This window comes from Giraffa tippelskirchi, chromosome 8 (genome assembly GCF_054371585.1).
Source record: "Giraffa tippelskirchi isolate mGirTip1 chromosome 8, T2T-mGirTip1v1.2.pri, whole genome shotgun sequence".
Taxonomy (NCBI): domain Eukaryota; kingdom Metazoa; phylum Chordata; class Mammalia; order Artiodactyla; family Giraffidae; genus Giraffa; species Giraffa tippelskirchi.
In genome coordinates this window covers 67,437,122-67,449,591 of record NC_137282.1, presented here as the reverse complement: position 1 = coordinate 67,449,591, position 12,470 = coordinate 67,437,122, and the positions used below count along the sequence as shown (strand labels likewise).

Genomic DNA, 12,470 nt, shown 5'->3' with positions numbered 1-12,470 from the left:
CCAACACAACAAGCCTGTGAAAACTAGGGAAAGGTCTGAAGGGACACCAGACTGAGGAAGACACACACAGAGTATCCCGGATGATGTCCAGCACTGAGGGCCTGAAGAATCAACAGTCTAGTTGTACCTCCTCAGGCCTGTGTGACCCTGGGTGAGGCCTCTGTTTCCCGGTGGCTCTGAGAGATGGACAGGGAGGAAGGGGAAGAGAAATCACTTGCATTTCTAATACTCACAGCAAAGTCTTCCAATGAGAAGGGAATTATCACCCCCACTGACAATGCCATTCACTGAAGTGATCCCCACGGGTCCATCTAACCCAGAAGGGAAGGAAGGACCTGTTCTCACAAAACGGCGAGAGATGGAAGAAGGAAGATCAAGCCCACACCAATCCCTGGAAAGAGAAGCTGTGCTCAGGGCTTGAAAGAATTCCTATTTGGAAAATGATATCCCAGCCCCACAAGGCAATCCACAGCTTCGATGCTATTCCTCCCAAAATGCCAATGCATTTTCGCACCCAACCAAGAATTGCAAAAGGGGTACGGAAACAGAAAAGAGCCTAAATTGTCAATACAATCCGACGAAAAAGCCCCGATACGGACATCCAAGGTTGTGTGAAAGGAAATTAGACGACCAAACTAGGATCCTCAGGAGAGTATCGGAGAAGGCAATGGCGACCCACTCCAGTACTCTTGCCTGGAAAATGCCCTGGACGGAGGAGCCTGGTAGGCTGCAGGCCATGGGGTCGCGCAGAGTCAGACACGACTGAAGTGACTTAGCCGCAGCAGCAGCAGCAGGAGCCGGACAGTATGCTATTGGGAATACAACAACACACACAGATCCAGATCGATGGAATAAAGTTGAGGGTCCAGACACAGACCCCAGCATCCATGCTCAACTCATCTCTGACACAGAAGGGGAGAATATCCAAATGGGAACAAGAAAGCCTCTTCAATACATGTCCATGGGAAAACCAGACAGCTACATCTGAAGAACGCTATTGGTTTTGATCTCAGACCACCTCAATATCGGGGAAAACCTCACCCTAAAGGCTGATGTCATGAGATAGCTAGAAAGAAGCGTAGGTCAAAGGCTCCTTAACATCAGAGTCTCCTTGCCATTTGCTGGGCGGAGGTAGAAATGGGTCTCTTCAAGTAAGGGAAAGAGGTACACGAAGTACACCAATGGGTTTCCATCCAATGGAACCTCTTCACAACAGAGAAGCTAAGCAAGCATTCACAAATGCAAAAGAGAGGAAACGGAACACGAGAGACTCCTTGCAAGTGGTGTATCTGAGAAGGGGTTCATATGGAAAGAGACGAAGAATGCACAGCACTCAGATTCCAAGAAACACCACCACCACCCTTGACCCTTCCCCCATGACCAACTCCGACCTAAAGCCTTTCTCTCCCTCTAACCTATCCCTAAAACATAACCCTCATCTAATCATATACACGTGCATTCCTAGCATCCATCCGTCCACACACGAGAGAGAAAGAGGAAGACACAGACTGAATTGAGAAAGGAAAAGAGAGGGACACAGCCAGAGAGAGACACGGAACCAAAGAGAGGAAAGGAGTCGATGGTCCAGACTTTTCATCAATCTGTCTCGAAGGTAGAAGCAATGACAGCGCCCATCCACCCCAGAAGGGGGAAAAGGACGGAAGGTTTGGAGAGGAAAAGACAAGAACGCAGGGAGCCATTAGAAGCTCAGCCACCCGCAGAAGCCGAGCTGGGACACTTGAACAGAATCTCAATGGAAACAGAGGACCAGAAAGTTGGCCACTCTTTTCTATAAGAGAGGGAGACCTTCGAGTCTTCCTTTCGGTCCTCCAACTTGGATGCGGGGTCTCAAAACAGTCAGGAGGGGGAGTGCCTTTTCCTGGGTACCACGGCACATCCAGGCCTCGTTCTGCCCCATTCTGTGCTGTGTCAGCCCAGGAAGGAATCTTTCTTTCTGAAGTCTCAGCGCACACGCTCCACGTGATATCGGCCCCAGGTGGAAAGGCATGGAGCTGCTCGTAGGCCGACAGACCTAGGAAGCAGATGGGAGAATGACCGCCACTCTGCAGATGGAGAGACTGGGGAAACCCTGAGGGGCATATGCTTGTCCAGGGCCACACCACTTATGAGAAGAAGGAGCCTGGTCTGAGAGCAGCGGGGCCCTCGGAGCTCAGGCCCTGGCTGCACCCAGGCCTCCCCAGGGCTGTCGGCTGGGCTGGGTGGGTGTCACTGTGCCTGCACATGGCTTAAGGGTGGTGGTCGAGCAGTCAGAAACCCAGGGATTCCCTTGGGAAGTTTTGGGGAAGGGACCTCAGCACGAACCCCAGGAAATGATGTCACCTGCCGGCAACAGAACCCAACAGAACCCGCAACCCGGGTATCCAGGCCTCGAGAGCGGAGAGGAGCCCCCAGCCAGATCACTTGCTGCCGAGATGTTCTGCTGTTTGCCCCTGCCCAGAGGCCGGGGCCTCAGGAGAGCTCACAGGCAGTGTGCGTGGGCACCCTGTCGACGTTGGCTCAGGGCACCCCCGAGACGCCTCTGGCCCTTTGCCCGGAGAAACAGAAAGGTAACACGGGGAGCCCCAGGCCGGGCCAGGCCACCTCTCCCATGCCACCCGGAAACACCGGGTCCTTTGCCTGTGTGTGTGGATGCGGGTTTCTCGGGGTGTGTCTCCCTCAAGGAAGCCCAGGTGGATGTGGGGTCAGAAGCCTGCGGACAAGTTGTGTCCACACCCCAGGGGAGAGCATGCTGGGCGGGATGGGGAGAGTGCGGGCAGGGCCGGCCGCCCAGGCTGACCTCACACCCTCAGGTGGGTCTCTTTCCTCCCGGGTGGGGATCTGAGCAGACACACGTCTCTGACCCTTCTGGGCAGAGAAGTTCGAGCAGGCCGAAGCAGCGGCTCCACTGGCCAGGCCCAGCTCGGAAAACTCCCAGCATGGCTGGCTGACGGTCACTGTCGTTGCAGAGCTTCCCACGTGATGAGGCCGAGGACGGGGACACCCCATCCAGCTCCCGGAGGGAGGGGTCGGAGCACCACCCCCCCGCCCGTGAGGCCCAGTGCAGGCTCCAGGTGAGCGTGCCCACGGAGGCATCAGCCCCACCGGGGGCGAAGCGGAGGCGGGGAAGGCCTGCTGCCGAGACACCGCCCAGGATACACCCGGCGGCCCAGTCTGAGGCTGCCACGGAGCTCAGCACACCCGGCTCCGACCCAGAGTCCCGAGAACCCCGGCCTCTGAGGCAGCAGGAGGACCTGGAGCCCAGCACGCCAGAGCACAGAGGTGAGGACGCTGGGGCTGGTGTACGGGAGTGTGTGCGGAGGGGGTGCTGAGCTACACAGGGACGAGTCCCCGAAAGCTGCTGCTGGGCCTGCAGCAAGCGCTGGCCTCACACCCCCCGCCCCCCATCTTGCACACTTCAGTCCCAAAAGACATCCGACCCTGGGTATTCTTTGGGAATCTCTTGGAAGCTTTCTGTCCCGGGATACGCACATGCCAAGGCTGGCCTGCGGGCAAACGATGCTTCTCCCACAGCTCTAGCACTGGCCTCCAACTGGAACCAGGCTCCACTTCCCAGACCTGTCCCTACAGAGGTGGTGGCTCCAGGTGCAGGACCCAGGGATCCACCGAGGGCAGATGGAGAACCGAGACTTGCCCTCGCAGAGACACCAGGCCAGCTGGGTACTGGCCAGCACACCGGGCAGATCGGATCTCCGTGCCTGCAGGACCCCCAGCCCCAGGCACTGATGTCCCACCCCCTCAGCCAGAACCTCCACCTCCACGTGCACCTCTACCTGCTCGGCCTTTGGCAGGAGAACCCGAGGCAGAGGAGGAGTCACCGCCTCGGCAGGGAGAGCCTGCCCTGGCTCCCGCGCAACACCCAGACGCCCACGATGACTCACCCACCCCTGCAGGGAGAACGAGCCCCCGCTCTGGACAGAGACCCAGAGCCCTTGCCGGAAACACCACGTCCAGGGGAGCGGTCGGCTCTGCAGCCTCCATCCCTGTCTGCTCACCGTGGACGCCGTCAACTCGGTCTGCCCCCAGGGGACATGGAGTTCCTTTCCCCCGAACTGCTTTGCATTTGGTTTGTTTCCACCTTTCTGGTGATGTTTTCTTTTTTGCGTGGTTTCCTGTATTTTTGTTGGTTAAGTTGGGATTAGTAAACTTTTTCATCATTGTTGCAATTTGGGAACACTGTTGTGTAACTCTGGTGATACTGTGTTACCATCACCACTTTGTAGTTTCAGACCCGTTCCATCTTTATGCCCCACCCCCCAACAAAGCCTGGATTCAAGGCAAGCACGCCCTGTTCATCCCTCCGCCCGATCCTGAACACAGTTTCATCTTTTCCTTCTGCATTCCTTCCTATATTCTTGGTGTCCCCAATCAATGACTCTCAGTGAAATGACTGAAGGAGTTTTTTTCGGACGCTCCACCTACTGTAAGACTCCACTGGAGAGTTCTCATGTTTATGTCCTTTGAACTAGCCTTTGATAGCCGAAAGGACGTTGTACGTCCTTTCAAGATACCATGTGCCAAACGAAGCCCTTTTGGCAAATGCCATCATTATCTCCAGGCAGGCATTGCTGTTTGAAGGGTGCCATCTCAGCCAGAAGGCAGAGGCTGAGCTCCTCTTGTTGCACCAGCTCCCAAAAGAAGCCAAGAAAGGGAGCTGGAACAACAAACCACCCCAACGCCCAGGAAAGCGTTCTTCATGACAGAAGGCTAGAAAATGACCCAACATCCTTGTGGCCCAGAACCCCTCTAGAAATTCACTGTTCCATAAAAAAGAGAAACAGATGGGAAGTTCCAAGGAGAGGCAATGCCCATGGCCAGTGTATTTTAGAGACGGCCTGACCGCTCCGGGGAAGACACGCACTGACAGAACCCCTTGGGAAACAGCCGTGATAGTCCTCACTGTCGTAAGGGATTCCTCTGGGGACAACCTGCCCTGGGCACCACACGAGGGAGCAGACCGGCTTCTCTTCCTCTGCCCCCACACCATTCACTCATGAAGGCAGCTCAGGTGTTCTCATGCCCTGCCTGCCTGCCTGCCTGCCTGGCTCATCCGTGAGCTGTGACCACCTCCAGGACAGGACTCCACCTTCTGCTCTCTGTGTACCGTGAATCTGCACACAGTGGGCTTTCAGAACCTTAGGAGACTTGAGCCATTCCCACTCGAGCCAGAACCCTCCCCAGGAAGGAAAACAGCTGTGGAGTCCTTTTGGCCCCAGCACTGGTTCCGAAACCCTGGCGGCTCCTAGAGCCTCTACGGTGTGAAGAGGGAGGTCCCTTTTGACAGAGCTTTCCGGCCGTCAGATCTAAGCTGCTGTTTCACTGTCAGCTGTGTCTCTTCCGTTGCAGTGTTGCAGGTGGGCCACGCTGCTCCAAAGGAGCTCACAAGCTGAGTTTCAAGGGAGGTATTGAGAGGACAGGGATGGCTACAACGTGCTGCAAACTGAGTGAGGGTCCCCACAATCCTCAGCAAAGGTGTGTGGTGTGCAAGTGGGGAGTAGAGGGCCCCCAAGTTCCAAAGGAAGGGAGGTACTCGGGAGCTAAAGCCCTTGGCTGCTGTGGTAGCAGCTGCAGATGGCAGCTCGTCCACAGTGCACTTCGAATGAGGTCATATGAGCGGGACTCTGGAAATGGCTCCGAAATCCAGAGAAAGGGGTCAGGGTATGTGGGAATCCGGCGGGGGTGGGGGGTGGATGAAGGAAGGTGTCCTTCCTCTCTCCAGTGCAATTTGGTTTGGTGAGTCTCAAAGCTACCAGATGGCACTTCCCAAGTCAGGCCCCCGCAGGAATCAGGGTGGGCTGCATGCCTCGGCCCCTGCCACAGGGACAAGCCACACCAGTGGCCTCCCTGAGCTCCAATGGCCGGATCTGGGGGTTCTGTCTGGGTGCACACCTGCTTGTTCTGGCCAAGTTCCCCGCTTCTCTGAGCACCAGCTTCAACCTCTCGAATGAGGACATCGATTGCTACCTTGGCACGTTACTCTCTTCATCCTGTGAAGACTCATTAGGCTTATCCTACAATTACTAGCTGGCCCGAGGAGATATCTCCTGAATCCAGATTAAGCTGGAGTCTCCCAGGCTCATCTGGCATGTCTTCCCTGAAGTCTGCCAAAACCCACACCCTTGCGTTTCCAGGGACTCCCCTTAGCCAGCTGGGCAGAAAACCCAGCATGTTTCAAACAAGCTGACAGACAAGCGGGAGAGGACTCACGGGCAGACGGCTTCCCTCAGGTCTCGGGTGGAGCTCTGGGACCACAGCAGCAACAGGCCATCCCAGTCCCTGGGCTCAGCAGCGCCCTCATTCTCACGCCGGCGGCTCTGCCCTGAGGGGAGCAGGAAGGTCACCAACTGCCGCAGGCGGACCTCACGCCCCTCCCACTTATGGAGCCTGACCTCCCCCGGCCCCACCCCTTCCCCTACCCCAGCAGGACGAGAGCTCCTCTTCCCCTGGCTTCTAACGTGAGGCCCGGCCCTGGGCCCCGATTGGGCACTGCCCCAGTCCGGAGCCAATCACAGTGGCCAAGGAGGTGGAAGGCACCGATTGGCCAGGGCCAGGTCATGTGACCATACTCCCCAGGAAACTCAAATATTACCAAGATTCCCTAAGAAACCAATGAACAAAATTATCCAGTAAAGGCAAACCGTACTTTTTAATGAGGCCAAAGTCACAGAAAAAAAAAAAAAAAAGCTTCACAATGAAGTGCTCAAGGAAGCTACAAAATAAACTTTCAAAAAAGTTTAGTAGTTTTTTTAATAGGGTGACGGAGAGCTATACCTATCCCATATATGTGAATTTAGGTTTAAACTAGATTTCCCTTGGCTATTTTATAAGACAAAAAAACCCACATCACCCCCTTTTACTCCCCCCCACACCCAAAAAGTGTTTTAATCTATTGAATTTTTGTGTCCTCAGTTGTGTCTGATTCACGGCAACTCACGATCTCTACACAGCCAGGCTCTTCCGTCCATGGAATTCAGGGCAATTTTTTCTGTCACAGTAAATGCCCACCCTGGGTGATCCAAACGGAAGGGCTCAGAGGCTCCTGAGAGACTAACTCCTTTCAGCTGAGCACAGAGCTGGCTCCTCACTGGGATGCCTGTGGCCTGGGGCTCCCAGAGGGGAGAGCAGCACTCGCCCCACCGTGTGGTCACTGCTGGAAGTGCAGGCTGCTCCTCACTCCCCCTTGACAGTGTCCCTGAGGGCAGAACAGTGTGAAGTTAATCAAGGTGGAAACGCAAACTCCAATGCAAGCAAACTTCCCTCAAGGTCTCCAATACCACTCAGGAACAGGGTATTGGAAACTGCAGGGGATGACATGAATGAAGATGGAGACTTGACACCTTACACCGAGTTCACTTCCAGTTATCCCTAGACAAACACTCCATGAAAACTTGTCACAAATCTAGAGGAACAATGAGCCGAAACCGGACACGTGCTTTGAGTCTTCACACACAAAACTAAAAGGCAGTCCACAAAAAAAACCAGGAGAATACAGTGGACTTTGCAAAATCAAAGATATCTACTGTGGGAAAGACCTCAGTACAAAAGCAAAAGACAGGTCATACATCGCGAGACGAATGAGTGGAAACACAAAGCTTATCAAGGATGTGTCTCCAAACAGACAAAGAACACCAACACAACAAGCCTGTGAAAACTAGGGAAAGGTCTGAAGGGACACCAGACTGAGGAAGACACACACAGAGTATCCCGGATGATGTCCAGCACTGAGGGCCTGAAGAATCAACAGTCTAGTTGTACCTCCTCAGGCCTGTGTGACCCTGGGTGAGGCCTCTGTTTCCCGGTGGCTCTGAGAGATGGACAGGGAGGAAGGGGAAGAGAAATCACTTGCATTTCTAATACTCACAGCAAAGTCTTCCAATGAGAAGGGAATTATCACCCCCACTGACAATGCCATTCACTGAAGTGATCCCCACGGGTCCATCTAACCCAGAAGGGAAGGAAGGACCTGTTCTCACAAAACGGCGAGAGATGGAAGAAGGAAGATCAAGCCCACACCAATCCCTGGAAAGAGAAGCTGTGCTCAGGGCTTGAAAGAATTCCTATTTGGAAAATGATATCCCAGCCCCACAAGGCAATCCACAGCTTCGATGCTATTCCTCCCAAAATGCCAATGCATTTTCGCACCCAACCAAGAATTGCAAAAGGGGTACGGAAACAGAAAAGAGCCTAAATTGTCAATACAATCCGACGAAAAAGCCCCGATACGGACATCCAAGGTTGTGTGAAAGGAAATTAGACGACCAAACTAGGATCCTCAGGAGAGTATCGGAGAAGGCAATGGCGACCCACTCCAGTACTCTTGCCTGGAAAATGCCCTGGACGGAGGAGCCTGGTAGGCTGCAGGCCATGGGGTCGCGCAGAGTCAGACACGACTGAAGTGACTTAGCCGCAGCAGCAGCAGCAGGAGCCGGACAGTATGCTATTGGGAATACAACAACACACACAGATCCAGATCGATGGAATAAAGTTGAGGGTCCAGACACAGACCCCAGCATCCATGCTCAACTCATCTCTGACACAGAAGGGGAGAATATCCAAATGGGAACAAGAAAGCCTCTTCAATACATGTCCATGGGAAAACCAGACAGCTACATCTGAAGAACGCTATTGGTTTTGATCTCAGACCACCTCAATATCGGGGAAAACCTCGCCCTAAAGGCTGATGTCATGAGATAGCTAGAAAGAAGCGTAGGTCAAAGGCTCCTTAACATCAGAGTCTCCTTGCCATTTGCTGGGCGGAGGTAGAAATGGGTCTCTTCAAGTAAGGGAAAGAGGTACACGAAGTACACCAATGGGTTTCCATCCAATGGAACCTCTTCACAACAGAGAAGCTAAGCAAGCATTCACAAATGCAAAAGAGAGGAAACGGAACACGAGAGACTCCTTGCAAGTGGTGTATCTGAGAAGGGGTTCATATGGAAAGAGACGAAGAATGCACAGCACTCAGATTCCAAGAAACACCACCACCACCCTTGACCCTTCCCCCATGACCAACTCCGACCTAAAGCCTTTCTCTCCCTCTAACCTATCCCTAAAACATAACCCTCATCTAATCATATACATGTGCATTCCTAGCATCCATCCGTCCACACACGAGAGAGAAAGAGGAAGACACAGACTGAATTGAGAAAGGAAAAGAGAGGGACACAGCCAGAGAGAGACACGGAACCAAAGAGAGGAAAGGAGTCGATGGTCCAGACTTTTCATCAATCTGTCTCGAAGGTAGAAGCAATGACAGCGCCCATCCACCCCAGAAGGGGGAAAAGGACGGAAGGTTTGGAGAGGAAAAGACAAGAACGCAGGGAGCCATTAGAAGCTCAGCCACCCGCAGAAGCCGAGCTGGGACACTTGAACAGAATCTCAATGGAAACAGAGGACCAGAAAGTTGGCCACTCTTTTCTATAAGAGAGGGAGACCTTCGAGTCTTCCTTTCGGTCCTCCAACTTGGATGCGGGGTCTCAAAACAGTCAGGAGGGGGAGTGCCTTTTCCTGGGTACCACGGCACATCCAGGCCTCGTTCTGCCCCATTCTGTGCTGTGTCAGCCCAGGAAGGAATCTTTCTTTCTGAAGTCTCAGCGCACACGCTCCACGTGATATCGGCCCCAGGTGGAAAGGCATGGAGCTGCTCGTAGGCCGACAGACCTAGGAAGCAGATGGGAGAATGACCGCCACTCTGCAGATGGAGAGACTGGGGAAACCCTGAGGGGCATATGCTTGTCCAGGGCCACACCACTTATGAGAAGAAGGAGCCTGGTCTGAGAGCAGTGGGGCCCTCGGAGCTCAGGCCCTGGCTGCACCCAGGCCTCCCCAGGGCTGTCGGCTGGGCTGGGTGGGTGTCACTGTGCCTGCACATGGCTTAAGGGTGGTGGTCGAGCAGTCAGAAACCCAGGGATTCCCTTGGGAAGTTTTGGGGAAGGGACCTCAGCACGAACCCCAGGAAATGATGTCACCTGCCGGCAACAGAACCCAACAGAACCCGCAACCCGGGTATCCAGGCCTCGAGAGCGGAGAGGAGCCCCCAGCCAGATCACTTGCTGCCGAGATGTTCTGCTGTTTGCCCCTGCCCAGAGGCCGGGGCCTCAGGAGAGCTCACAGGCAGTGTGCGTGGGCACCCTGTCGACGTTGGCTCAGGGCACCCCCGAGACGCCTCTGGCCCTTTGCCCGGAGAAACAGAAAGGTAACACGGGGAGCCCCAGGCCGGGCCAGGCCACCTCTCCCATGCCACCCGGAAACACCGGGTCCTTTGCCTGTGTGTGTGGATGCGGGTTTCTCGGGGTGTGTCTCCCTCAAGGAAGCCCAGGTGGATGTGGGGTCAGAAGCCTGCGGACAAGTTGTGTCCACACCCCAGGGGAGAGCATGCTGGGCGGGATGGGGAGAGTGCGGGCAGGGCCGGCCGCCCAGGCTGACCTCACACCCTCAGGTGGGTCTCTTTCCTCCCGGGTGGGGATCTGAGCAGACACACGTCTCTGACCCTTCTGGGCAGAGAAGTTCGAGCAGGCCGAAGCAGCGGCTCCACTGGCCAGGCCCAGCTCGGAAAACTCCCAGCATGGCTGGCTGACGGTCACTGTCGTTGCAGAGCTTCCCACGTGATGAGGCCGAGGACGGGGACACCCCATCCAGCTCCCGGAGGGAGGGGTCGGAGCACCACCCCCCCGCCCGTGAGGCCCAGTGCAGGCTCCAGGTGAGCGTGCCCACGGAGGCATCAGCCCCACCGGGGGCGAAGCGGAGGCGGGGAAGGCCTGCTGCCGAGACACCGCCCAGGATACACCCGGCGGCCCAGTCTGAGGCTGCCACGGAGCTCAGCACACCCGGCTCTGACCCAGAGTCCCGAGAACCCCGGCCTCTGAGGCAGCAGGAGGACCTGGAGCCCAGCACGCCAGAGCACAGAGGTGAGGACGCTGGGGCTGGTGTACGGGAGTGTGTGCGGAGGGGGTGCTGAGCTACACAGGGACGAGTCCCCGAAAGCTGCTGCTGGGCCTGCAGCAAGCGCTGGCCTCACACCCCCCGCCCCCCATCTTGCACACTTCAGTCCCAAAAGACATCCGACCCTGGGTATTCTTTGGGAATCTCTTGGAAGCTTTCTGTCCCGGGATACGCACATGCCAAGGCTGGCCTGCGGGCAAACGATGCTTCTCCCACAGCTCTAGCACTGGCCTCCAACTGGAACCAGGCTCCACTTCCCAGACCTGTCCCTACAGAGGTGGTGGCTCCAGGTGCAGGACCCAGGGATCCACCGAGGGCAGATGGAGAACCGAGACTTGCCCTCGCAGAGACACCAGGCCAGCTGGGTACTGGCCAGCACACCGGGCAGATCGGATCTCCGTGCCTGCAGGACCCCCAGCCCCAGGCACTGATGTCCCACCCCCTCAGCCAGAACCTCCACCTCCACGTGCACCTCTACCTGCTCGGCCTTTGGCAGGAGAACCCGAGGCAGAGGAGGAGTCACCGCCTCGGCAGGGAGAGCCTGCCCTGGCTCCCGCGCAACACCCAGACGCCCACGATGACTCACCCACCCCTGCAGGGAGAACGAGCCCCCGCTCTGGACAGAGACCCAGAGCCCTTGCCGGAAACACCACGTCCAGGGGAGCGGTCGGCTCTGCAGCCTCCATCCCTGTCTGCTCACCGTGGACGCCGTCAACTCGGTCTGCCCCCAGGGGACATGGAGTTCCTTTCCCCCGAACTGCTTTGCATTTGGTTTGTTTCCACCTTTCTGGTGATGTTTTCTTTTTTGCGTGGTTTCCTGTATTTTTGTTGGTTAAGTTGGGATTAGTAAACTTTTTCATCATTGTTGCAATTTGGGAACACTGTTGTGTAACTCTGGTGATACTGTGTTACCATCACCACTTTGTAGTTTCAGACCCGTTCCATCTTTATGCCCCACCCCCCAACAAAGCCTGGATTCAAGGCAAGCACGCCCTGTTCATCCCTCCACCCGATCCTGAACACAGTTTCATCTTTTCCTTCTGCATTCCTTCCTATATTCTTGGTGTCCCCAATCAATGACTCTCAGTGAAATGACTGAAGGAGTTTTTTTCGGACGCTCCACCTACTGTAAGACTCCACTGGAGAGTTCTCATGTTTATGTCCTTTGAACTAGCCTTTGATAGCTGAAAGGACGTTGTACGTCCTTTCAAGATACCATGTGCCAAACGAAGCCCTTTTGGCAAATGCCATCATTATCTCCAGGCAGGCATTGCTGTTTGAAGGGTGCCATCTCAGCCAGAAGGCAGAGGCTGAGCTCCTCTTGTTGCACCAGCTCCCAAAAGAAGCCAAGAAAGGGAGCTGGAACAACAAACCACCCCAACGCCCAGGAAAGCGTTCTTCATGACAGAAGGCTAGAAAATGACCCAACATCCTTGTGGCCCAGAACCCCTCTAGAAATTCACTGTTCCATAAAAAAGAGAAACAGATGGGAAGTTCCAAGGAGAGGCAAT

General features: G+C 55.3%; 2 protein-coding genes and 1 long non-coding RNA gene across 3 annotated transcripts in view; 2 read left to right on the top strand and 1 right to left on the bottom strand.

Moving 5' to 3' along the window:
* LOC145517350 (uncharacterized) overlaps positions 1-12,470 on the bottom strand; it is a 123,830-nt gene that overhangs the window by 102,194 nt on the left and 9,166 nt on the right. Inside the window, exons 4-7 of the long non-coding RNA XR_014061987.1 lie at positions 6,953-7,210; positions 6,226-6,337; positions 4,014-4,130; positions 1,807-2,032 (exon numbers count right to left, since the gene is read on the bottom strand). This is a non-coding gene — a long non-coding RNA (uncharacterized LOC145517350). The remainder of the gene's footprint in view (positions 1-1,806; positions 2,033-4,013; positions 4,131-6,225; positions 6,338-6,952; positions 7,211-12,470) is intronic.
* LOC145517193 (uncharacterized) lies at positions 2,375-4,181 on the top strand. Its single transcript, XM_081519460.1, has 3 exons — positions 2,375-2,567; positions 2,967-3,279; positions 3,532-4,181. The coding sequence occupies exons 1-3, from the start codon at positions 2,433-2,435 to the stop codon at positions 4,158-4,160; spliced, it is 1,077 nt and encodes a 358-aa protein (XP_081375586.1). The 5' UTR covers positions 2,375-2,432; the 3' UTR covers positions 4,161-4,181.
* LOC145517223 (uncharacterized) lies at positions 10,021-11,838 on the top strand. The gene is made up of 3 exons (XM_081519493.1): positions 10,021-10,213; positions 10,613-10,925; positions 11,178-11,838. The coding sequence occupies exons 1-3, from the start codon at positions 10,079-10,081 to the stop codon at positions 11,804-11,806; spliced, it is 1,077 nt and encodes a 358-aa protein (XP_081375619.1). The 5' UTR covers positions 10,021-10,078; the 3' UTR covers positions 11,807-11,838.

What these genes read in the sequence shown, in the direction of transcription:
- LOC145517193 (XM_081519460.1), top strand. Translation starts at nt 2,433, where the DNA reads ATGTTCTGCTGTTTGCCCCTGCCCAGAGGCCGGGGCCTCAGGAGAGCT. An exon ending in TTGCCCGGAGAAACAGAAAG is followed by an intron (nt 2,568 to 2,966) that starts GTAACACGGGGA and finishes CTGTCGTTGCAG; the next exon opens with AGCTTCCCACGTGATGAGGC. An exon ending in CAGCACGCCAGAGCACAGAG is followed by an intron (nt 3,280 to 3,531) that starts GTGAGGACGCTG and finishes CTTCTCCCACAG; the next exon opens with CTCTAGCACTGGCCTCCAAC.
- LOC145517223 (XM_081519493.1), top strand. Translation starts at nt 10,079, where the DNA reads ATGTTCTGCTGTTTGCCCCTGCCCAGAGGCCGGGGCCTCAGGAGAGCT. An exon ending in TTGCCCGGAGAAACAGAAAG is followed by an intron (nt 10,214 to 10,612) that starts GTAACACGGGGA and finishes CTGTCGTTGCAG; the next exon opens with AGCTTCCCACGTGATGAGGC. An exon ending in CAGCACGCCAGAGCACAGAG is followed by an intron (nt 10,926 to 11,177) that starts GTGAGGACGCTG and finishes CTTCTCCCACAG; the next exon opens with CTCTAGCACTGGCCTCCAAC.